Genomic DNA, 24,469 nt, shown 5'->3' on the forward strand with positions numbered 1-24,469 from the left:
GGTTACCCACTCGCGGTTCCCTGGCTGTAAAACCGATCTCCGACCGTAGTATTCCGCTCGAGTAATCACTTTTTGATGCGCACAAAGGCCCATCGCGAACCCAGTCTCGTCAAAGTTATAGATATCGTCCGCGAGGATACCGTATTGCTGAATCGTGGTTTGTACGAGGTTAAACCACTCTTGAATAATCTTTGGATCCTCTTGTAGTGCTCGCTGGTAGTCGTATCGTCGTGAAAAGCGAGATTTAAGGTCCGGATGGCGTTGGATAAAGTTATATGCCCATTTTTCGCCGACGGTTTGGATAGAGATAGAACCACGCTTCGCGAGTAGCAAATTAGCCATTTCTCGTACATGAGCTTGTGTAGGGGCTGCTCCACGTCGATCTAGCGATAGTATCCGCTGCTGAAGTAGTTCCTCTTCGATCTCTGTTAATTTATGAGAATTTGCGCGAGATTCAGCACGGTTTGTAGTACCGCGTAGTCGACGCGTGAGCGTATTCCGGGGAACTTGAAACTGGTCTGCAGCCTTCCGAATAGAGCCGATTTCCTTGTTGTTTATAGCTTGTACAGCTAATAAGATGCGGCCCTCTTGTTGCATAGCATCCTGGCTTAACCCGGCGCGAATTGGAGGCATGGTGGTGGATAGAAGATAGATGAACGTGGTAGGACGCGAAAAAGCGGTTAGGTGGCCCGCTCGCTTACATGGCCCACTCGCTTACCGACCACGTTAACTTCGATGGCCTGAATTTTAGGGTGTTAATAATCCCAACATAGTCAGTTGATTCCTCAGGCCATAGTATAAGGCGGTAAGGCATTCAGGCTGCAAGGCTTCCAGGCCATCAACCACGAGGTTACCAGGCGCTCAGGCACCCAGTCGCGTCGCACCTCCTTAACGTTTCCTCGAGACCCCCGCTCTTTTCGTCTATCGGGTTTCTTTATTTTTCCCCGGACGATCGATTCACGCACCCACTCTGTCATGCAGTAAATCTGGCTGCCGCGACTCTAGATCTTTCCCAACATCAACCAGAGTCCCCCTTTTACCGGTGTGCCCATTCGCCGGATCCCGTTTGCTGCCGTTGCACGGCGCGTTCCACGGAGCGCGTTTGGTCCTAACGTACGTGTATCCCCAACTGTCCATTGTTCCCTCAGCTCTCCATTCTGGCTGACACAATTCTTCTTGAATCCTTGCAGTCACTTGAATCTCAATCCTACACACGAATACACACAGCCTCTTCATCATGGACGTGGACAACCCAAGTAGCCCGGCGTCCACGCCCGCTGAAGACCGACGCAAGTCGGGTCGCATGACGCGACGACCCGAAGTCTTTTCGCAGAGCAACCACTCCATCCTCGAGGCTAATGCCAGCGGAAAGCGCAAGCGTGGCGACGCGCTCGACCAGTCAGACAGTGATGACATATCGGAGTCCGAAAGTGACGATGCGGCCGACGAAGAGGCCGACGAGGAGGAACTGAGAGAGAAGCGACGTGCCGCACGCAAGAAGAACACAAAGAAGGCCCCCGCCAAGAGAGGTACACACGCTGCGAAGAAGCCCAAGGTCGCGAGCAATGGCGTGGGAAGACAGCTGGCTTTTCGACCCGCAACAAACGGTCGACTGCCAACGTCGCGTCCCCGCAAGATCAAAGTTCGACCCAGCCTGGCATCTGGTGAACGGGGATTATATGGTAAGTACTCCTAACCAATGCACGCAGAAGTTCCGTTTAACCATTATGTACAGCGGATGTTTTCGGAAAGAGCAACAATGCGGAGACGGCTGCTGCCCAGTGGCTGAGTCAATATCAAAATAACCCCGCAGTGGCCATGCGTGACTTGGTCAATTTTATTCTTCGATGCACTGGAGATGACTTGGAAATCACCGAGGAGCAGGTGGTAGAGGTGGACCATGCGCCTGAACACATTACTGAGCTACAAGCAGTCTACATTGCGCACAAGATCCCTGATTATCCCCTCGTTTCCAAAGAGAAAAAATACCGCGCATTCCAACCCGTTCTCGAGGAGTTCTTCGCCGCATTGATCCAAACCTTCCACCACTCCTCGATTCTATACACGGATGTGGCTCTGCTTGAGAATATCCAAATTTGGATCTCATGTATCTCCACAGCTGGCATTCGGCCATTCCGACATACGGCAACTATCATCTCACTAGCCATGACCACTGCATTGTGCGGAATCGCACGCGAAGTAACGACTACGGTAACGACCTCCCGCAAACAGCTCGAGAGCGAGAAGAAGAAGAAGACCGTCAACAAGGGCCGAGTGGAAGCAATTCAAACAGCCATCTCCGAAGGTGAAACAAAGATTGAGCGTCTGGACGAGTTCTTGCAAGATGGATTCGATACTGTCTTCGTCCACCGCTATCGGGATGTCGATGGCGTTATTCGGGGCGAATGCCTGGCGTCTCTTGGCAGATGGATCGCGACATACCGAGAGATGTTCTTCGAGGGCCAGTACTTGCGATATCTAGGATGGACCCTGGCTGACGTGGTCGCGCACACCCGGCTGGTAGTTCTGACGCAATTGCTTCCTCTCTATGAGAACAAGGATAACATTGCCGTTCTTCACTCCTTTACGGATCGATTCCGTCCGCGCATTGTGGAGATTGCTGCGCAGGATGCCGACATCAATGTCCGCGTGGCTGCAATTGAGCTGCTGAACCACCTTCGTGAGGGAGGATTACTCGAACCTGACGATATTGATGCCATCGGTAAATTGGTCTTCGACATCGACCCACGGATCCGGAAGACCGCAGGTCGCTTCTTCGTTGCCAATGTCCAGGACGCATTTGAAGCGTCGACTGAGGAGGTCGCGGATGAGATGAATGATATATTTGCCGACGACGATGACGAGGATGAGTTCGAGACGCCCAAGCGCTCGTGGATCAAATTCAAGAATCTGGTGGATATCTTCCAAGCTTATGATGATCATGGCGAGGAGGAGGCTCCTGAACAGACCACAGCTCGCGGTGTGCTTTCTGGAGCACCTGCAGATTCACGATTCGTTCTGGCGACCGAGGCTATTTACCCACACATGGAGGAACTCTCTCAATGGCAGTCCCTGGCTGGTTATCTGCTGTATGACCACTCGCAGATTGAGGATGAGCCGGCGGAAGATGATACTGCTGGAGTTTTGCGGACATTGTACAAGATGAATGAAGGACAGGAATCAATTCTTCTTGAGATTCTATGTGCCGCAGTCAAGCTCCGTGTGCTTGATGTTGCAAAGTCCGATATCGACAAGCGCGGACGCAAGGTCAAGGCGCTAACTGCCAAGATCCCTGAACTGCAGGAGGAAATTTCTCATGGTCTTGCTCAAATCATTCCTCAGCTTCTGAACAAATTCGGATCCGCACCCGAAGCTGCATCTGCCGTTCTGCGTCTGGAGCATCTAGTGGACTTGGATACCATTCAAGACCTCCAGAAGGATGCCACCGCCTACACATCGTTGCTGAACGACATCAACAAGCAGTTCCTGACTCACTCGGACCAAGATGTCTTAGCCGAGGCCAGCGTTGCTTTCCTGCATGCCAAGAGCTCTGAGGAAATGCGTGAGGCTCTTGAGGGTAAAGTTCAGGAGTTGTGGGACGATATGATTGACACACTCGGTGCGCTGTCTCGCAAAAAGGATGTCCAGGCAGCCGCCTACATTTCAGATCCCACCATCACCGACCTTGCCAACACTGTTACACGAATTTTCAACCTCTCTACAATTACCGACTGCACAACTATCCTGGAGACGGTACCAAAGGTTCACTCAAAATCCAAGAAAGACACACTCGAGGCTCCATTCAATACACTCATCCGTTTGACCAAGCGTGGCATTCGCAAGCCGGACGAGGATGAGGATATTGCCAAAGCCGAGACTGAAGTGGTAGCCAACAGCATCCGGACATTGCTTTTCTATTTCATGTGGAAGGTGCAGGCTCTCGCAGCTTCATTGAAGGAGGGGAAAGCGACTTTCACTACGTCATACTTCGAATCTCTCACGAAGAGCCGTGAGACCTTTGCCTCTGCCCTTCTTCCGATTATGCAGAAGCGTGCTGGCCTCGACGATCTCCGATTCACAGCTGTCACAACGTATCTAGACCTTCATACTCTCTTCGGCACTCTTCGCAACATCGGTCAGGGCGTCGGGAATGATGAGGATGTTCTCTTCCAAGCTCAGAGCCTTGTGCACGAGATTCCGTCAGAGGGTCAATCTATCGTCGCCAAGATCCAAAGCAGTGCCGAGCGCATCTTCGCTAAAAAGTCCAACCGCGACCTTGAACCCGCAGAGGATGATGCGCCTGCCTCTGAGGACGAACCGGAGGATGACGATGAAGCGAGTGACTCTGATGATGAGGCCGTTGCCAACGAGCGTCTACGGAGCAGCATGATTGCGGAGCAGCGTCTCTGTGAGTTGACGGGTAAACTCGTTCTAGCCATCATCGGCCGCGTGATTGATGCCTCTGGGTCGAAGCGCGGCTCCCTTAAGAAACGACTCTTGCATAACAAGCACGGCCTCGGCCAAAATTACCGCGAGGTCCTGTCGTACCTTGAGGAGCGTAAGCCTCGCAGCGCGCCACGCAGCAAGGGCAAACAGTCTGCGAAGCCTGATGCCGGTGAAGGCGAGGCACTTACGACCAAGAAGGACTTCAAGTCTGCTGAACGCATCGACGAGGATGAGGACGAGGACGAGGAGGATGGGGACGACGCTGATCCAGTGGAGGAAGATGACGAGGAGGATTTGCGTACTCGCGGTCTCGTCGATGAAGATATTGACCGTGAGAATGAAGAGAATGAAGAGCTTGATGACCCAGCACCCGAATCGGATGAGGATGAGGTGATGGGCGATTAAGTCTGCTGTCTGCAGAGCTTTTAAGTGATTCATATGATGAGGAATTTTGCTTTTGATAAGCCTTTGATATTATTCCACTGTCTCCTTTCTACCTTTTTTTGTCCTTTCTAATATTCCCGATGTTTAAATTACATTCCTCCCTGTACCACATATGCACGAGATTTTGATTCTTATTTGCGAATGATGGCCATCTTTCGCATACAATGTATATGTATTAAGATTGACTGCGTCTCCGCCATGAATTGATTCTGCTATGATTCGGCACAACCAAATGTATCATTCTTACAAGTGCAACCTAGTTTTATGGTTTAGCATGGAGCAGATACTCAAATACGACAGGTTGGGCGAGTAACTTGATCGTGTAACTGGAGGAATAGTTGGTATCTGGTAGTTGGGGATGGTGAACTGCAAATATACTGAGCAGCTTCGATCTATTATAAGCATGCTGAGGGTGGTTAGCTACCTAATAACGTATGCATGTACAGTAGTAAAATTTGAAACAAGAGATGGAAATAAAGGCCTAGCTGGATAAGCCTGCTCTTTTTCTAAAGATCCTTCGGAATGTCTTTCTAATCATTTTTCCGGAGAACCCTAGTAACATCTCAAGGCTTATCTTTGAAAGTATGAGTGATCAGATGATTTGAAACCTAGTATGGTCCCCGGGGGGGGGGGGGGGGGGGTGGGTTTCTAATTGAGCCTAGCATCGTAGCCGTACCAGTGTCACGAAAACGCCTGGTTCTATAGTGCTAAAGTGGCGAGGTACATACCGAAGAGTCACAGCACAGCTAATCAGCCAGTCAGCTTGCCCTAGGGAATCCGTTTTTGCTTCAGTGCTTGTATATAGTCTGCCCAATTGTGTACTCATAGTAGTACATCAATATACAAAAACAGTAGCCAGGACTTATTCGAAACTATCCTTTATCCGTTATTAAACCAGTGCCAGACGCTATTAAGTCGATGTTCCCAATATCTAGGCTAATTTTTGGAGTTAATGGGATATAACCCTTAAGCTCACAAAGGCCTCCCTATATGTATTAACCTTGCACTAGGCTTTCCAGATTTTTTATAATTCAGAACCTTAGAAATAAGGCTATCAACCTCGGTGTAGAACGTATCTAAACATACGTGATGAGTTCCTTCCTAAGAAGGAAGGAACAAGCCACCTGACTTTATACCTTTCCCTTCTACCCTTTTGTCCCCTCTTCTACTCCTTGCTATCCTCCTCTCCATAACCCTCTCTCTTCTTCACTTCGTCAACCTCGTCATATTCATTATATTCATTAAATTTATCGACTCTTTCGACTCTTGCGACTTTGAATCCCTCTAAACCTCCAGGCCTTCTTGATCGCGCCCCCTGCATCGAATCCCGGACGAGGCCTTAGTACCTTGCTCACTTCCTTAACTGCCCACTATTATCGAGGTTAACAAGCTTCGGCCACTGAAATCGCCGGGCAGTTTCTCGGTGTACTATCGCTTAATCTGACGTGAATACTTCTCGTGATTTGGCCCACCTCTAGACAAGGCCGGAGTACCTCGCCTTGCACACCATCTCTCTCGAAAATTGTGCTAGTTCTTACTCAGCCTCGCTCCGAAGTCCAAATCCCAGTTTCGCGGAGTCTCTTCTCTGCCTTCCGATTCGATTTCACCTCGGACACCACCTCTTCTGCAGAGATCAATACCTTGCAAGCTGCCCCTTCCCTAGGTGCTTTCTTAGAAAGGCCTTTTTCAACTGTCATTGGTCAGCCTCTCAGTACTAAGGCTTTTCGGTATCTTCCTTTTTTCTTGGACTAGTATCTGGAAAATGCTCACCGGGGTCTTTAGGTTGTGACCAGCTTCAAATTTTGAACAACGTCAGGATGTGACTATGTGAACGAGACGGACCAGCGTCGAGACCAATAGCGTTGAGACGGCCCAGTGTCAGGATGTGACCGGGGTTAACAAGATCGACCAGCGTCGAGACCGATAGCGTCAAGATGAACCTACGTGGAGATGGCCTAGTGTTAGGATGTGACCTAGGTTATCGAGAATGACTTTTGTTGAGTCTGACCTTTGTCCAGTCTGGCCTAGTGTCAGGGCGTGACATAGGTTATCAAGACAGATCAACGCTGAGACCACTAGCGCCGAGGCGGGCCAGTGTCAGGATGTGATCTGGGTTAACAAGGCGGACCAGCGTCAAGATGGACCAGCGTCAAATTGTGGTTAGTGTCAGGATGTGACCAGTGTCAGTACCAGGGTTGTCGAGACGGCCCAGCGTTAGGATGTGACCTGGGTTGTCAAGATAGACTAGTGTCGAGTCCAGAGTGGATTGACCTGTGCACCATCGATCTGTCCGCTTTATCGGATGGTCATTACCGATTTCCATTGCAAAAGCCTGGCAATTATCGCTGCGGGGGCTGCCTTCCTGTTGATGGACTATTCGACCGTTGCTCCTTTTTGTGCTGTTGGGCTTTATAACCATGTCCGTATGTGGTTGTCTTCGGCCATGTGCAATCCGCTGTCTATTTGAGTGCAGTCTCTATGACCGGCCGCTTTTCTGTGTCTGAGCGACTCTTTGTTCGCTGATTTATATACTCCGGCCCTTCAGGTTTGAGCTCTCTTTCGTTCTAGGGCTGGTTGCTATCTTCTGTGGTTTCGTTTGCATCATCTTGTCTGTTCTCCTCGCCGTCTCTATTCTTTCAAATGGCCGTAGGTCTTCTCAATCTTCTAATGCGGGCCGATGCTGACTTCTTGGGAGAATCTTTACATTGTTAGGACCTCGCATCATATATACGCCTTTTCGATACACTTGTGCCGATGATACACCACGACTTATTTTCAGTCCTTATTGCGGCCCACCTGAAAGACCACCCTGTCCAAAAACTTCGAAATTCAAATGCAATGGCAGAAACCAAGGCCAACTATAGGGAGGATCGAACAATCGGCTCTACACACGAAACCTCTCAGCGATGCGACCCTCGAGACGCCAACAGGCTATTCTGACGAGAGTGTGAGATAATTTTTTGATGTTGGCTCGGACGCAGCATAAAAAGGCCAGCAACTTCCGCATACAATGTATACGTATTAGGATTGCCTGCGTCTCTGCAATGAATTGATTCCGCTAGAATTCGACGCCGTGGGCATGACATCATGGCTACGAGTATGTGACACGCTGTAATCTCCCCTTGAAGTAAAATTCAACAGATCACCATCTTCAAATATCCTCACTGGTATTTCGTTCAAGCAAACATGCCATATGCGTATCAAAGCGAGGGCGTCGTGTCAGAAGAAGAAGGTGCAGGGACGTTTCTCGCGCACCTTCCCTCTGACACGCCAGTTTACCGTTACGATAAACAGTGCGTTCTAGAGAGCCTTTACCCTCCTTTCTCGGTCGAGGATCGTTTCGTCGTCTTGAAACACTTCCCGGCAGGCAGACTAGCCAAACACGAGGAAGAATTGCCAGGACGCTGTGACTATTCGCCTTCACTTCAGATTCTCATCCTCACAATGCCCGGTCAACCACACGAAGAAGCGGCGTCTAGTTTCGAGGTGATACTTATAATACTCGCACGAGAGATGAAAGTCTACGGACGGATTGCGAATTGCGGAGCGACTCGTGTGGATAACCCCGATCGAAGCAAGCAGGCAGACCGATCCTGGAAACCGGCCTGTCAAGAGAGAGAATTCCCAACGGTGGCATTGGAAGTTGGGTTTTCAGAGACTACTGCAAAAATCGAAAAGGATATTGCTTGGTGGATCAATGGATCAAAAGGCGAAGTCAGAATGGGGATCACCATCGACATCAAGAGAAGATCTCACAACATTGAAATCAAATCCTGGACTCCAGCATTCGAACCACCACTACGCGATATCCATATCACAACCGGTGGTCGCCAGGTTATTAACAGACGTATCACAAATCCCCCGCCACCTCGAATGGTCCAGCGAATTCTCCTGCGGAGAGGGAGAGATGGCTCTAGCCCTACGATTGAAGGAGACTCCTTAACCATACCATTCCGTGCACTGCTGTTGGATGCGCCAGGAGAGGGCGAGGGTGATTTCGTGTTGACAGTGGATATGCTGCAGAATTTAGCAGAACGTATCTGGGATTCGATTGACGACGCTGAAGCCATCAAAGCCCAAGAAGAAGAATGAGAAGAAGAAGGAGAAGAAGAAGGAGAAGAAGAAGGAGAAGAAGAAGGAGAAGAAGAAGGAGAAGAAGAAGGAGAAGAAGAAGGAGAAGAAGAAGGAGAAGAAGAAGGAGAAGAAGAAGGAGAAGAAGAAGGAGAAGAAGAAGGAGAAGAAGAAGGAGAAGAAGAAGGAGAAGAAGAAGGAGAAGAAGAAGGAGAAGAAGAAGGAGAAGAAGAAGGAGAAGAAGAAGGAGAAGAAGAAGAAGAAGGAGAAGAATCGCCGTGCGCGATCAATGCAGCAGCGTTAGGATGTGACATAGGTTATCAAGGTAGACCAGTGAAAGAAACGCCGCACATCACTTCGGGTTGTTCAAGGGAATCCAAACACGTATAAACTTTTTCAAACAGAGCTTACGGGATCATCATATTCCCCAAGAAAATGAAGCCGTTTCAAATACCCTGGAAATTATCAAACGGTCTCCATGATAGGAAGACGGTATTTAAGAATAAGGTTGATGGGGTCGGCCTCGTCTACTTTCCAATCACCCGGTCATTACGAGAATGACATCATATTACAAAGAGAACAAGGGTTCATTTCTCGATAAAAATGACGAAGCCAGTAGGATTGCGCAAGACGCAAATATTTTTCAAGTAGCCTGCAAAGAGATTCTACAGAACATGGCGTGATCGTTGAACCATACTTCAGACAGGGTCAACCATAGCATCGACAGAGACATCCAACTCTGGGAAATGCAAGTAACAGCATCTACCGAAGAGAGATCCGCCAGTATCAACGCCCCTGCTGGTGCTCACAAGGGAAAACCATGACCTAAGAAGGGAACACCGGATCTTCGAAAAAGGAAGTGACATTAACATAAAGAGGAAATAACCGATCCTGCAAACAAAATACGCCAGTGTATGAGGATGCTAAAAGGGGGGGGAGGGTTTACATGACGGTGAATCTTTATCGTGAATCAAAATGGGGGCCAGAGAAATTGAGAAGGGGGATGGGATGATCATGACAGAGGAAGGCAACAAGGGGATGGAGAGAGATGGACAAAGCCCCCGTCATTGCTATAGAACCATGAGGGCATGGAAATAGAGCAGACCGGGAAAGGGACCGAGACGGGCAAAGGGGGTTGCCTGAGCAAAAGACTCTGCGACTCAGCAGGATCGGGCTAACGAAATGATGCCCAAGCCTAAACAACGGAGATGCAGAAAAGGTAGCACCAGGTGTGAATAGAGCAACAAGCGTAGCGAAGCATGCTTAGTAGCGGGTGGCCCCGACTCCATTTACATATCCATGGAGTCAGCACCGCTGGCGAAGTTGAATCCGCCGGCAGGCTGCTGCTGGCCAGTGCCGAGAGTGAAGCCAGCCTGGGTCTGCTGAGGAGCCAGCTCGTCGATCTCACCAGCGGCCTCATCCTCATCAGAGAAGTACTTCTCGATGATGTTGTAAGCCTTCATGTAGATCTCCTCGTTGGCGTTGTTCTGGCAGTCGTGGATCTTCTCCATACCACCAGCCTCCTCAATGAAGAGAGCGTAGCGGTTAACACGGGCGTCACCCTGGCCAGCCTCCTTGTCCATCTCACCGACCTTCAGGATGTTCTCCAGGCCGTCCAGAGCAACCTGGATGATCTTGTTGTCGGGGCAAGCAAGCAGATCGCAAAGGGGCTTGATACAGCCTTGAGAAACAAGGTAGCGGATCTGCTCAGGCTTCTGGAGACCACCAGAGGTGGCGTTGGAGATCGCCCAGCAAGCCTCCTTGCGGGTCTTGAAATCACCGTTGGCCAAAAGGTTGATAAGAGGGGCAATGATGCCAGCGTCGATGACGGCCTGAATCTGACTGGAGTTTCCGGCGGTGATGTTGGAAATAGTCCAACAAGCCTCCTTGCGAATGCCGTCCTTGGTAGAGCTCAGAAGAGAAAGCAAAGCGGGGAGGGAGCCGCAGTTGATGATGACCTGGGTCTGAACATCGTCACCGGTGACTATGGAAGAAAACAATTAGCACCATCGTCAGACTGTCTATGAATGTTTGGGGTATGAATTACCAATGTTGCCAACCGAGCGGAGGGCGGGAGTCTGAACGGAGGTGGAGGCATGCATGAGAAGCTCCACGAGGCGACGAGGAATACCCGCCTCGATGACAGCCTGGATCTTGTCGTTGCTACCGTCGGAGAGGTCTACTCTGAGAGTTAGCGAAGCGTCACACCATAGAGAGACTTCAGGGGATTCATACAAGAGATGGCCCAGCAAGCATCGATCAGCACCTCATCATCCAGCATGTAGATAAGCTTGGCGAGCACGGGCAGAGCGGGGGCAATCTAAAATGACCGTTAATAACAATACCTCAAGCTCATACAGTTGCGCTGGAGTAGCGCCGCAGGGTGAACATACAGTGTTCCAGTCAGGCTGGGGGGTCTTGCCACGGCAGAAGTTGCTAAGGGTCCAGGTCGCGTTGCGGAGCATGCTCAGCTTACGGCCATCGTTGATGAGGTTTAGGAGAGGGCGCAGGGCACCAGCACCCAAAACGAAATCGCGGCAGTGAGGACTGTCACCAGCAATGTTTCCGAGGGCCCAAACGGCCTGCTCGCGAACATCGGGCTCCGGGCTAGCGAGGAGCTCGACGAAGATGGGCACAGCACCAGCGGAGATCACAACCTATAGCATTATTAGCGAAGAGCTCTCGAAGGAAATTTGGATGTCACGTACTTGAGTCTGAGTAGCACTACCGCTAGCAATGTTTGTGAGGGCCCAGGCAGCTTCGAATTGGACCAGAGTGTGGGGGGAACGGAGGAACTCGACGAATCCTAGATGGCCAATCAGTATTCTGCTACCGAGTCCAAGGAAAAGAAAAGGCAGGTAGACTTACGGCTAACGACACCGGTCTCAATAACACGCTCGATGGGAGGGTTGCGCTCCTTGGAGAGCAGCTTGCGGAAACGAGTGGTGGAGCTGCGCAATGTTAGAAATTTTTGGTCCAACGAAAAAAGCTCTGTTTGATTGTGTACCTGATCTGGTCCTCGACGGAATCGGAGAAGACACCCTTCACCATCAAAGGGAGCTCGACGTTAAGCTAAAGAATCCATAATGTTAGCTTTTCTGGTGTCTAGTATAGTGGGGTCGTGTGTAGTAATGGCCCGGGTTGGAGGGGTTGGCCCCATAGCAACCGGGCGGTGAAAAAAATTCCCATGTTGATGATCGCATCATACAAACAAAGGGAGTATTGAGTGAGGGCGACCGTTGAGGAGCAGGAGATGAGAACCCGGTTCTGATACCCGGGAAGCAAAGAAGCCTCCAACGTAGAATCCAAGCTCTTGGGGAGGGCAGGGGAGTGGAAAAAGAAAAATAGAACAACTAGAACTCACCTCGCTCTCGATAGCACTGGCCTCATCATCACTCTCAGTGGCGGCAGCCATGCTACCACCAACGCCAATTCCTCCATCGCGAGTCACAATACCACGTCGCTTAGCAAGACCCTCCTCGCGCTTCTGCTTGCGAATCTCGATTTGCTGCTCCTCGCGGCGGCGACGGAGCTCATCGGGGCGGAACTGGTTCTTGGCCTTGAACTGCGTCCGGCGATGCTCGGGAATATAGCGTTCCGCCATGTTGTGTGTTGTAGAAAGGAGAAAGCGCGCCTCTGGGTTTCAGTGTTGAAAGAGGTGATGGGAATGGGCGCGCAGGCGATGGGGGGTAGGGAGGGTGAGGAAGAAGAGATGTGGGGGGGGAGAGGAAGAGGAAGAGAAAGGATTCGTGTGGGAAGGAGGGGGAGTCATGTGACGACGCTCCCCGATATTTACTCTACACGCGTTTGTCTCGACAGCCATCATTCATTTTGGCTCAGAATTGATTACAAACTCTTATTGACTGTCGATTATTTGCAGGGATTCTCCTTCCTATACCTAATTTGACTTTTTGTTCAGGGCCAAAGAGGGTTGTCCGACTGGGTCAGAATGGACATCCACTGAGAAGCTGCACCATACAGGAAGTGGCTGCACATGTTCCTGGAACAAAGACCTTCATTGGCAATTGCAAACTTCTGAAACACCTATTATTGACAATAAACTGTCTCATAGGTTGAATCCAGCTCAATCATGGCATCTTCAGAGCTGGTGGACATCACCACCGCCTGCTCTCGTCGGGGCTATATGACCACTGTTGGTGTTGTGGTGGACGTTTTGCCACCCTATCGCACCAAAGGATCGTCGGTCTGTGTCACCTTTACTCTCAAAGACTGTCACTTTGATCAACCATCCTGGTATGGAGGTCTTAAAGTCAAATACTTCAACGACAGCATGGACGCTCTTCCCAATGCCCAGCTTAATGATGTAGTTCTACTACGGAAGATCCGAGTAGGTGTCCCCTTCCCGAGCATGGTTCAAATTTCCCATGCAAAGCATAAACTAATTCGGTTTTTTCCAGATCAACATGTTAAATGACAAGCCGACTGGGGTTGCTTCTCAGCATGACCTTGTCCAGTGGGCAATTTTCCGGTCAGATCCAGATCCCAGCTCTAGTCCGTCTATTACAACGGGCCCCGTTCCTTTCCCACTCAAGTCACTGGAGAAGCAAGCGGCCCTGATGCTGCTGGATAAGATTGCGACGGACACACCAGCCGCCATGGCACAGACAGTGCGGCGAGAAGCTATCCCACAGCAGCCTTCTCAGGTGGTTCAAGCGTCTATGACAACTCCAAACATGAAGAGCGGACTACCACTTGAGCTGATTCAAGACGTGCAACCGGGGCCTTTTGTCCAAATACTCGGTCAAGTAGTCAAAATCAAGACCTACGATAGCGAGAAATGCATCATGTACCTCACCGATTACACGTCAAATGAAAATTTGGTTGACATCAAGAAGGATGACGAAGACGATATGGGCGCTGAAGGAGATACCTACGATTATCTGTCTCGAAGAAAGAAGAATTGGCCTGGCCCTTGGGGTAAGTTGACCATACAAGTCACCCTATGGGAACCGCACGCTGCCTTCGCTCGGACGCATGTCAAAGACGGCCAACTTGTGCTTCTGACATACACGCGTATCAAATCCGGGTATAATGGTGGCATAGAGGCTGCTGTACACCAAGATAAACGGTATCCAAATAAGATCCACCTGAAACTCATTTCTAATGACGATGATCGCGCTCAACACCTCATGGAACGACGAAAGGAATACTGGAAAATCCACGGAAAGCCCAGCGAGGATCCAAAGAAAGCTTCCAGAAAGAAGAAGAACGAGCAGAAGAAAAATGAAGAGAAACTGGAGGAAGGCCAAAAGCCGCTGTCATTGCCTGCACCTCGAAAGAATACCAACCAACACAGTAAGTTGACTTGTCGTTCAATGCCCGAATCAAGGTATTCTAATTGCTAATCTCTTTCGCACTAGTCAAAACACGATCCTACGAGGTCCCTTCCCGCTCTATAGATTACATTCTATCAGGGGAATCACACATCAATACAATTCCCGGGGGCATCAGCTACCAACTGCCTTTTCAAAATGTCTGCTATCGTACCCCGGTCCGCGTGGTTGATTTCTTCCCGCCGAAATTGGTAGACTTCGCAGTACAGGTACCAATGGAGTCCATATTGGCGGGTGATGATGGTCAAGCTCCGACTAGTACTCCACGTATGGAATGGGAATGGCGATTTTGCCTTTTGGTTGAGGGGACGGAGCCTTTGAGGTCAAAAGATGAAGCCCGTGCGCAGATGAAGCTTTTTGTTACGGGCGCAGAAGCCGTACATCTACTGAGCCTTGATCCTACCAAGTAAGCAATCGGCGCTCAGATCGCTGGATAACTCTTAACAGCTACTAACTACTCTTGCAGTCTCCGTCTCCATTCGACTAGGTTAGGAGAGCTCAGAGAAAAATTGTTCATTCTCTGGGGTGACCTTGAAGAGCTCAAGCAACAACATGCCACGACTACTGGTACGGACGAATACTGGGCTCCGGCTAAAACATCCTCGTTGCCTTTCATGTGCTGCATCAAAGAATATGGTGTACCGTGTACTCATCCACTCGATCCCGATGATATGGCACTGGATGAGCCCGGCAGGCCGGGCTGCACTTTCCCCGACTGCTTCGGATGGGAAAGACGTTTCACCATGTTTGGGACGACAATTCATTCATGACTACCAGTACTTCTGCATACACTGGCGTAATGGGAGGCGAGTTTTTAGGCTGTACATTGAGCAATTGCCACCATCGTGACATCTTACATGAAAGATACCGTAGAGTTTCCACAATAAAAATGTATCAGATTCTTGGCATAATAGTAATACAGTTCCAATTAGCACCAGTGCATTATGAGATAAACCAATGCTCCAGTACCCATATGAACCTTCGGAACATCCTAACCTAAACCTCATCCTGCAAGGAATATTGATGAATTCGCAGTGGTGATTCAAGTTCATCCGGTACGCCAGTCCTGATAACTCCAAAGAAAGAAAGAAAGAAAACAAAAAAATGGAAATCTCATCGACCTGGAGAGACGTTCGGCAATTCTGTGTGAAAAACGCCCCAAAAGAATGAATCAAGAAAGGACGCCATTTGTAGGTCCGAGAGAACGCCCACGCCCAAATAATGATAATTCCGGGTGAAGACAATAGGTAATATTTGTTCTGTGTCACAATCGTTCTGCAGGGACACGCATGCATAACCCACACCATGATTTGTAAAAAATTGAACCCTTGTAGTGTGCCCTTGCAGAGACACCGCATTTGATAAGGAAACACCCCCTGAAAACCATGTCCAAACGGGTGGCATATTGTATTTGCCAAAGATCTGTCGAATGGGCACAGAAAAAGTTCATTCGTAAGAATACGAAACAACGGTCATGCAGCTACCACTTAGATTTTGGTCACCTTAACGATGTTGGTGTCAATACCGTGAGCAACTGGTTCAAATCGGCAGCTGTCGCCACGGAAGCAGGTCTTTTTCCCAGGTTCGCTCTGGGGGCAACGATGACCGTAGATACACTCGGGATCATCACACTCCAGGCCAAATCGGCAGGGAGTCATGCGAGCGATGGCAGTCAAGATGTGAAGTTCTTGCTTAGTCAACTTGCGGTCATGATCATGATAGCAGAACTCTTCATTAGGGCACTCGCCCAGCAGGAAGTGGTAATTGCACAGCTTCAGCTTCTTCAGGCGATTCAAATCATCACGAGGAATGCTCTTGAAGTCAAGTCGATCCACACGTTGCCCGTACTTATTGCGCTCCACCGTCTTCGGAGCCGTTGAGCCAGTTGGTTTAGGGCGAACCACTTGCTGGAACTCAGGAGGATTGTCGATTGGATTCGGAGTCGAAACTGACAAAGCGACACCCGAGGCACTTGTATTGGTGGATGTCCGGGACAAGGCTGGAGGATTTGACAAGTTCGAGAATTGTCGAGAGGGAGAAGGCGTGAGCACAGATCGCGTAGGCAAGGTGCTCTTCCAAGGAGCGGTGGCCCACGCGGGTGCCATTTTGGCAGAGCGGAAGACGTCCGGGAAATTGGCGATGCGATATGAATTCTTCACTACATCCAGCTCCTTTTCAAATGCGACGCCCTCCACAAGCGAGACGCGGCCCGTGAGGTCGTTGTCTTTTGACACATCTTCGAGGAAGAGAGCATATTCAGTATTGGACGGGCAGCCGACGAAGATCTGGTGGCAGTGGCAATTGTATAGGAAGACTTGGAAGGTCTCTGCACGGTGGAGAATAAAAGCAGATTAGACGTGACTTCAGAAGTAATGTAGCGAAGATTGATCCACAAACCTTGAATTTTATTGTGCGCACTGTTCTTCCCAGATCCAACATCCACGATTTCAGAACACGACATGGTCTCGTTGAAGCCTCGAATGAAGTCGTGGATCGCGCCGGGATCTGTAAGAATTCCGTTGCGCGCGCACTGCTCCCCAAAGCCTTTCGCATTCAAGTAGATCTTCATCATTATCTTCGGGGTCGTGACGCTTGGGAGGTTCGACTTCAAATATGAGTGGATCGCAGCGTAGAGCTGGTCTGCGGCGTTGCGACCACCCTCTTCGCCGGCCTGCAAAAATTCATCCTTGAAAATTATACCCTCGCCGTCAAGTAACACGACGACAAAAGGTTCTCGGTCCTGGAATGAACCAGCCACATATCAGCGCATGCTCCTGGGTGTCATCCCGCCACGCGCGCTCACCATAATAGTTTTGATCTGGGATATCTGCTGCATCAACTCCATCTCGTGTAGCTGAATATCCCGATTGAACCGGGTTTCGCGTTCATGATCGAGTTTTTCCTGCGCGAAAGAGGCCTCTAAATCGGTCACTCGTTGAAGGAGATCCTATCGTAGAGCAAAGCTAATTATTAGCTTCTGGTAGTGCGGAAAGAAGGAGGAAGGCGCCTACTTCGATAAGCTGGTTCTTTTGCTGGTCCAGCGTGCCCAGCTGGCGATATCGCTCAAGGTATGGTGATGAAGTCATGGTCGGTGTTTATCAATGTGAGTCCAAGAGATTGGTCTGAAGTGGGTGGTAGAAAGAGGAAAGTCGAGAAAAGGTGAAGATTGGGTGATTGGGTTCTTCAACAAGAGGGAGATAGCGATAAAGTAGGCAGGCGCTTGCGCGACGACACGGCGGTTAACCCTTTCGAGATGAGGTTGTCGCGAAGACTGATAGAGAGTAGTTCTCTTCCGCAAGGTCTTGCAGAAGATGAATGTAACTTACTATGTCTTCGAGTTAATCTCGTTCTTTGTCGTTTCTAAAAAAAAAAAAAATCTGGATCTTCAAAGGGAGAGGACGCGATGCTGAGTCAGCTTCCCCGGTACCGAGTGGACCTCCCGTAGCTAAATTGCAACGTGTGATCACCCCTACTTACCTCTTACCTTCCTCTCGTGTACTCCTCCTCTTTTCCCTCACCTTCGATTCTCCCGCTTTCAAGATGACTCGCTTTGGATTCCTCTCCCTGGCTCTTCTCTCCCTCCAGGCCTTCGTCGGCACCGGCTTCGCTGCTGTAAGTTTGACCTGGATTGCTCGCGAGACTGGTGTCTCAATTGCGAGAGTTCAAATGGTGTGGAGACCCTCAATGGCAATTGACTAACATCAATGTCTTTTTCTCACATAGGATGCCGAGAATGTTGCGGAGACTGAGGCTCTCAGCCTTGCCGTCTCGGCAGAGGCCTCTTTCCCTGCCTCCGAGATCTTCGGTGTGAAGCTCGTCAACGGTCACCCGACCCAGGCGCTGATCGCTTTCACCAACGATGAGTCGAACCCTGTTACCGTCAACTTCGTGGGTGGCAGCCTGTGGAGTCTCGACGAGCAGAGCAAGAATGTTCGCAACCTGACCGCCACCCGTTACGGTGTCGAGATCCCCGCGAACTCGAAGGAGAGCATCAGCTACAGCTTCGCGACCGAGATGCACCCAGTGGATATCCGTCTGAACATCGCGGCCATCATGTCCGACAGCGAGGGCCACTTCTTCACCGTCCAGGCCTTCAATGGCACTGTGAGCGTGGTGGAGCCTGAGACCAGCATCTTCGACCCCCAGATGTAAATGCCACCCGACCCCATCCCATCTCCCGCTTCCGATTTATCTGCGATCAATTGACACTAACCGTGAACCATAGCATCTTCCTCTACTTCTTCCTCCTGGCCTGCTTCGTCGGTGTCGTCTACTTCTTCTACACCGTCTGGATCGCTCCCTACTTCCCCCAGAAGCGCAAGGGTGGCAAGTCCGGCGAGAAGAAGACTCCTGCTAAGCGCGAGATTGTCGAGGAAACTCCCAGCCCCGCTGTCGCCTCTGCCACTACCTACAACGCTGACTGGATCCCCGCCCACCACATCAACCGTCCGGAGGCCCGGAAGGTCAAGGGCAGCAAGTCCAAGGCCCGCGCGTAAACCAACGGTATGCGACCAGGAATCTTTAGTTGATGATGAGGGGGGAATTGGGGACGAGAGAAGCACAAGGCTTGTGTCTGAAATTCTGTCGAGGCTAATCAGCGGCGATGGCCGTGGCGCGCACGCTGAGAACTGCGCTGCGCGCTTTCCGTCTGTCTGTCTACCGCTGTGACGTCGAAGCATGTACATTTACAAATAACACAAAATTGGCCCAGTATAGCTGCCTCCGAAGGTCATTCTTGAAGGACTGCGGAGGGATGATTTACAATTTGAAAACAGGCTGGTCTCTTTCTTGCAGCGGACGTGGTAGTCTGCGCTTGGTGACCCCGTCAGTTAGAGCGTCTTCCATTCTTCGAATTCCTCCTCTAGATGTTTCTTTAGCTCGACAAACCGGTTCCCAAATTGTTCACCACAGCGCCAGCAGACGAAGTCCTGTTTTAGATAGCCTTCCGGCGTTGGTTGCCGCCGCCTATCGTCCGCCGCCAAGGGGAAATCGTCAATGGGCACAAAAAATGGCGTAGAAAAGCTATTGTAGTGCTTTCGGTGTTTCAGCCGCTCGCTATACCGGTCTACCGCAATGACATGGATATGTAGATGGTTCATTGACGGGACTGCATGTACACCGCACATAATCTCCTGCTCCCAATCGCGTCCCGGTGGTAGTTCGTCTGGAGGCGGGTCGGCGTTGAGCGCTGCCCGTCTCGCTTGCTCTTGCGCAGAGTCCTTGCCATATTTCCGTCGCAACTCGCCCGCAGCTAGCTTGCGCAGCTTCTGTGTCTCTGTCTTGACCTTGGCGAGGAACTCGGGGTCCTCGAAGGCCTCGAATGGGTGGAGACGGGTCTTGGTTTGGTCGCATGGGAGGAGGAGCAGGTGAAGTGACGATTTGGGGAACATATCATGGATCGCGACGAAGTCATCATTATGGTATACTACGACGCTGGACGGATATGACTCTGGCTTAGCGATGTATGCGCCCAGTCCATCTCGGGCTCCGGAGAATGCTTTGCGGCCGTGTGGTACGTTGCCTTTGGAGGAGCTGCTAGGCGCGTGTTTCGGCTGCTTGTTTCGGGACGAGAGGAGTTCGGTGACTATGAGAGGTCAAGTTTAGTATCATCGCGTTCGACTTGAGATCAAGCCCTGACTCACAGGCATTTCTCTTCTCCGCTGTTGTAGTCTGCTCCTTTGGAGACTCGATAGCTTTGTTCTGATCTAGATCTTGCTCCATCTCAGGCATGATGGGCGAGTACCAAGGTGAACGATCACATGCACAGCAAAGAAGAAGAAGAAGAAGAGAAATAAAACTCCTCAAGAGACCTTGTCAAAGGCCTAGAAGACGGCTCCTTCTCCGAGACTTACAAGCAGTAGAAAGTCCGACTTCCCAAAAGTCTCCCCGCAATCCGCCCAAAGCGGTTTAGTGCGGGACAAATGACCGAAAAGGCCCAAAAGCTCGCCGCAACGCCTTCTCTCCAGCGCCAGCGACAATGGGCCCCAAGAAGAAAGCCGCCGGTCCCGGTGGCCCCAAGCCCGGCACCAAGCAGGCCAAGGCAGCTGCGGAGAAAGCAGCTGAGAAGAAGCCCGTCGCAGAGGAGCCCAAGAAGCCGACAGTGAAGGAAGTGATTGGCGGCGCATCATGGACAGGCAAGCTGCCCGTCAATATGTTGTCGGAGCATTGTCAAAAACAGAAATGGGAGAAGCCGGAGTATAGCATGGTAATTTAATTCATCTCAATGGCTTTGTGTTGATTGACTATTCTTACATGGGAGCAAGCGCTAATTGAGTGGGAATTGCATCTACAGATTCAAACTCGCGATGGATATGTGTCGGCCGTGACGCTGAAGAAAATAGACGCGAAGACCAAAGAATTGATTATCCTGCCTCCCATGAAACTACCCCCAACGCATAAAGAGTTAGCTGCCCAAGCGACGGCCCTGGAAGCTCGCCATTTTGCCGCAGCCTTCGGCCTTTTCCGAGTATGCAACATGCGCAACCTTCATATGATGATGCCACCAAAATACAAAACCCTGTGGCGAGAAGAGTTTGCGCAAATCAAAACGGCCGAGACAAAAGAGGGCAAGGGTTGGTTATACGAGGCGGATCCATTCCTCGCCAAGCAGGAACGTGAGAGTGCAGCGGCGGACTTGGAAAAGAAGAAAGCAGAGCGTGCAAAAATGCAGGCCAAAGAGAAGGCCTCCGGGCCGGAACTTGGCTTGGGAAGTGGTGATGCCAAGGGGAAGCGGATTTGGTCGCAGGCTCCCAAGGTGGATATGGGTACTCGCATTCGACGCGAGATCGAGGGCCTTTTGCGGCAACATACTGTCTGGAATGTATATGGGGTGAAGATCCCCGAGCAGGAGAAGAGCAGTATCGTCGAGGAGTTCTCCCGCTTGGGCTTCCGCCGCAGCCACGTTGAAGAGGCCGTTGTGGAATGCAAAGACCGCGAAGAAGTCCTGGAGTGGCTGTTGGTTTACGTGCCCGAGGATGACCTGCCTCAATGGAGTTTACCCGAGGGATACTCGGCCGGCGTCAGTCTCGCCGCTGGTGATCTCGCTCGAGAAGCCAAGATCAAGCGCCTGGCCGCCATTGGCTACCCAGCAGATCTATGCTCGCAGGTGCTCGATAGCAAGAGCGGCGATGAACTGGCAGCGGCAGAGTCTCTACAAGGAACTCTTGCACATGGATCCACGTTCACATCCGCCTCGATCCCCGAGGGTGATGCTGGGGCTTGGACGGAAGAACAAGAAACCCTCGAGGCCATCTTTGGCGAGCGCTATGTGCGTGTGTCCCCTCGAGTCTGCGAGATCAAAAGCGAGGCCCCCGAAATTCCCGAGAACACAATATTCCGCTTCCAAGAGCCATCTAATCATTATCCCACGGTGCCTCCGATCATTTCAATCCAAGCAAAGGGGATTCCGGCATATATTCGGCTCAGCGCAATCCGTCAGGCAGTGCAGTACTCTGAGGAAAACTTCTCTGGAGAATCTATGATTTTCAACATCCTGGATTGGCTAGAAGTCAACCTCCCTGCTGTCATGGATAATCCCGGTAAACTCCGCGATATCTCTTCAGTGACTTCGTCTGCCGCGACAGAAACTCGAGACATTCCAGTACGGACTTCGCGTAGACAGCGGAGGGGTATTGATTGGAAGCCCAACTCCCCGCAAAATCAGGCGATCCGTGAAGCGTGGGAGGCCAAGCAAACCACACCGGCGCAAGTTGATATGTGCCGAAAGCGAAAGGCTCTTCCTGCGTGGAATACGCAAGAGGATATTATCTATGCGGTTGACAATTACCAGGTGACTATCATCTCCGGGGAGACTGGTAGCGGTAAGAGTACTCAGTCGGTGCAGTTTGTACTGGATGAAATGATCAGACGTGGACTCGGAGGCGCTGCAAATATCATCTGTACTCAACCACGCCGAATTTCAGCCCTTGGACTTGCAGACCGAGTCAGCGATGAGCGGTGCGCAACTGTAGGCGATGAGGTTGGATACGTGATCCGTGGCGAGTCGAAGGCCAAGCAGGGTGTGACCAAGATCACTTTTGTGACGACCGGTGTCTTGCTACGTCGGATTCAGTCCGGCGGAGATGCAGATGGGAATGTTGCCAGCTCTCTAGCTGATGTCTCGCATGTGGTAGTTGATGAAGTTCACGAGCGAAGTTTGGATACCGACTTCCTCCTCGCTTTGCTTCGTGATGTGCTGCGCCATCGCAAGGACCTGAAAGTCATTCTGATGTCTGCTACCCTCGATGCAAATATCTTCATGGACTACTTTGGTGGCTCAAAATCCGTCGGTCTAGTCAATATCCCCGGGCGTACATTCCCCGTGCAGGACTACTACTTGGACGATGTGATCCGAGACACTGGCTTTGCTCCTGAGTTGAGTGAAAGCTTTGAGGATGAAGATGATGCTCCTCAAGGGGAAGCGTCATTGGGCAAGGCACTACGAAGTGTTGGAATGGGCATCAACTATGATTTGATCGCATCAACCGTTCAATACATTGACGACCAACTAGGCGATGAACCAGGAGGCATCCTGATCTTCTTACCTGGTACTCTGGAGATTGAAAGGTGTTTAAATGCAGTGAAGAGGATTCCCAACGCCCATCCACTCCCCCTCCACGCATCTCTACTTCCAGCTGAGCAGCGCCGAGTCTTCCAAAGCCCTCCCAGAGGCAAGCGCAAGGTCATCGCCGCCACCAACGTTGCTGAAACCTCTATCACTATTGAAGACGTAGTCGCCGTCATCGATACCGGCCGTGTCAAAGAAACCAGCTACGATCCGAAGGACAACATGGTTCGTCTTCAGGAGGTCTGGGCATCCCAGGCAGCCTGCAAACAGCGCCGCGGTCGTGCAGGTCGTGTGCGTGCCGGTATATGCTACAAGTTATACACCCGCAAGGCCGAGTCCAACATGGCGCAACGGCCAGACCCTGAGATCCGCCGTGTACCACTCGAGCAGCTCTGTCTATCCGTTAAGTCCATGAAGGGTATCGACGATGTCGCAAACTTCCTAGCGAATACCATCACCCCACCAGAAAGCATCGCTGTTGAAGGCGCGCTCACTTTCCTACACCGAGTCGGCGCCCTAGACCACGACCGTCTGACAGCTCTGGGTCGCTACCTCTCCATGATCCCTGCGGACTTGCGCTGCGCGAAGCTCATGATCTACGGCTCCATCTTTGGCTGTATGGAATCCTGTCTCACCATTGCAGCTATCTTGACCGTGAAGAGTCCATTCGTCTCTCCGCGTGAGAAACGCGAGGAAGCCGATGCTGCAAAGGCTGCATTCTCCCGCCCCGGCGATGGAGACTTGCTCACCGACCTTGCCGCGTATCAGTCATGGACCGAACGGGGCCGAACCCAGGGGTTTTGGCAGACGCAGTCCTGGTGTGGTGCGAACTTCCTGTCTCACCAGACGCTACGAGATATCTCATCCAACAGGGCGCAGTTCGTAACCTCGCTCAAGGACGCAGGCGTTCTGCCTGTGGATTATAACGAATCTGCGATAGCACTCAATCGCAACGGCGCGAATAAGAACCTCCTTCGCGCACTAATTGCAGGCGCATTCCAACCGCAAGTTGCCCAGATCTCGTTCCCGGATAAGAAGTTCGCCAGCTCGGTCACAGGTACTGTGGAAGTTGACCCCGACGCGCGGACAATCAAGTACTTCAACCAAGAGAACGGACGAGTCTTCATTCATCCGAGCTCGATCCTATTCTCTGCACAGGGCTACCCCAACGCAGCGGCTTACTTGGCCTATTTCACAAAGATGGCGACAAGCAAAGTATTCGTTCGCGATCTTACCCGTAAGTCTCCACCCAATTTGTTACACTTCATCTTCCTACTATCCGTGTATATGCCACTAACAAGTCCTGTACAGCATTCAACGCCTACTCCCTCCTCCTCTTCTGTGGCTCAATCACCCTCGATACAATGGGCCGCGGTCTAATCGTAGACGGCTGGCTCCGACTACGTGGGTGGGCCCGCATCGGTGTGTTGGTATCGCGATTGCGGACGATGTTGGATGAAGCACTCCAGGCACGCATTGATAATCCAGCGTTGGGATCAAGTGGTGGCGCTGGGGATCGAGTTATTGAGGCTGTGAAGAAGCTGATTGAGCTGAATGGGCTGGATCAGTAATGGTATTTATGCATCAA

The 24,469-nt window shown here is 51.0% G+C and overlaps 8 protein-coding genes across 8 annotated transcripts; 5 read left to right on the forward strand and 3 right to left on the reverse strand.

Annotated features, from left to right (window-relative positions):
* Window positions 1–1,237: 1,237 nt before the first annotated feature.
* On the forward strand, window positions 1,238–4,851 carry N7496_007230 (cohesin subunit IRR1; the record flags this gene model as incomplete). The annotated part of the gene is made up of 2 exons (XM_056700159.1): window positions 1,238–1,682; window positions 1,736–4,851. The coding sequence occupies 2 exons, from the start codon at window positions 1,238–1,240 to the stop codon at window positions 4,849–4,851; spliced, it is 3,561 nt and encodes a 1,186-aa protein (XP_056555572.1).
* Window positions 4,852–8,076: 3,225 nt separating this feature from the next.
* Window positions 8,077–9,265, forward strand: N7496_007231 (uncharacterized protein; the record flags this gene model as incomplete). The annotated part of the gene is made up of 2 exons (XM_056700160.1): window positions 8,077–8,889; window positions 8,957–9,265. 2 exons carry the CDS (start codon window positions 8,077–8,079, stop codon window positions 9,263–9,265), a joined length of 1,122 nt encoding a protein of 373 aa, XP_056555573.1.
* A 985-nt stretch (window positions 9,266–10,250) lies between these two features.
* Window positions 10,251–12,565, reverse strand: N7496_007232 (karyopherin alpha; the record flags this gene model as incomplete). Its single annotated transcript, XM_056700161.1, has 8 exons — window positions 10,251–10,945; window positions 11,009–11,140; window positions 11,197–11,281; window positions 11,355–11,618; window positions 11,670–11,767; window positions 11,830–11,912; window positions 11,969–12,033; window positions 12,326–12,565. The coding sequence occupies 8 exons, from the start codon at window positions 12,563–12,565 to the stop codon at window positions 10,251–10,253; spliced, it is 1,662 nt and encodes a 553-aa protein (XP_056555574.1).
* Window positions 12,566–13,051: 486 nt separating this feature from the next.
* N7496_007233 (uncharacterized protein) lies at window positions 13,052–15,085 on the forward strand (the record flags this gene model as incomplete). The annotated part of the gene is made up of 4 exons (XM_056700162.1): window positions 13,052–13,309; window positions 13,380–14,277; window positions 14,343–14,721; window positions 14,782–15,085. 4 exons carry the CDS (start codon window positions 13,052–13,054, stop codon window positions 15,083–15,085), a joined length of 1,839 nt encoding a protein of 612 aa, XP_056555575.1.
* A 717-nt stretch (window positions 15,086–15,802) lies between these two features.
* N7496_007234 (CCCH zinc finger protein) lies at window positions 15,803–17,401 on the reverse strand (the record flags this gene model as incomplete). The annotated part of the gene is made up of 4 exons (XM_056700163.1): window positions 15,803–16,641; window positions 16,713–17,055; window positions 17,119–17,262; window positions 17,327–17,401. The coding sequence occupies 4 exons, from the start codon at window positions 17,399–17,401 to the stop codon at window positions 15,803–15,805; spliced, it is 1,401 nt and encodes a 466-aa protein (XP_056555576.1).
* A 454-nt stretch (window positions 17,402–17,855) lies between these two features.
* Window positions 17,856–18,811, forward strand: N7496_007235 (putative translocon-associated protein, alpha subunit; the record flags this gene model as incomplete). The annotated part of the gene is made up of 3 exons (XM_056700164.1): window positions 17,856–17,927; window positions 18,039–18,463; window positions 18,541–18,811. The coding sequence occupies 3 exons, from the start codon at window positions 17,856–17,858 to the stop codon at window positions 18,809–18,811; spliced, it is 768 nt and encodes a 255-aa protein (XP_056555577.1).
* A 333-nt stretch (window positions 18,812–19,144) lies between these two features.
* Window positions 19,145–20,045, reverse strand: N7496_007236 (DNA 5'-adenosine monophosphate hydrolase; the record flags this gene model as incomplete). Its single annotated transcript, XM_056700165.1, has 2 exons — window positions 19,145–19,899; window positions 19,958–20,045. The coding sequence occupies 2 exons, from the start codon at window positions 20,043–20,045 to the stop codon at window positions 19,145–19,147; spliced, it is 843 nt and encodes a 280-aa protein (XP_056555578.1).
* Window positions 20,046–20,292: 247 nt separating this feature from the next.
* Window positions 20,293–24,452, forward strand: N7496_007237 (RNA helicase; the record flags this gene model as incomplete). The annotated part of the gene is made up of 3 exons (XM_056700166.1): window positions 20,293–20,520; window positions 20,608–24,118; window positions 24,193–24,452. The coding sequence occupies 3 exons, from the start codon at window positions 20,293–20,295 to the stop codon at window positions 24,450–24,452; spliced, it is 3,999 nt and encodes a 1,332-aa protein (XP_056555579.1).
* Between the last annotated feature and the right edge of the window lie 17 nt (window positions 24,453–24,469).

This window comes from Penicillium cataractarum, assembly GCF_028827025.1.
Source record: "Penicillium cataractarum strain IBT 29864 chromosome Unknown utg000005l, whole genome shotgun sequence".
Lineage (NCBI taxonomy): Eukaryota > Fungi > Ascomycota > Eurotiomycetes > Eurotiales > Aspergillaceae > Penicillium > Penicillium cataractarum.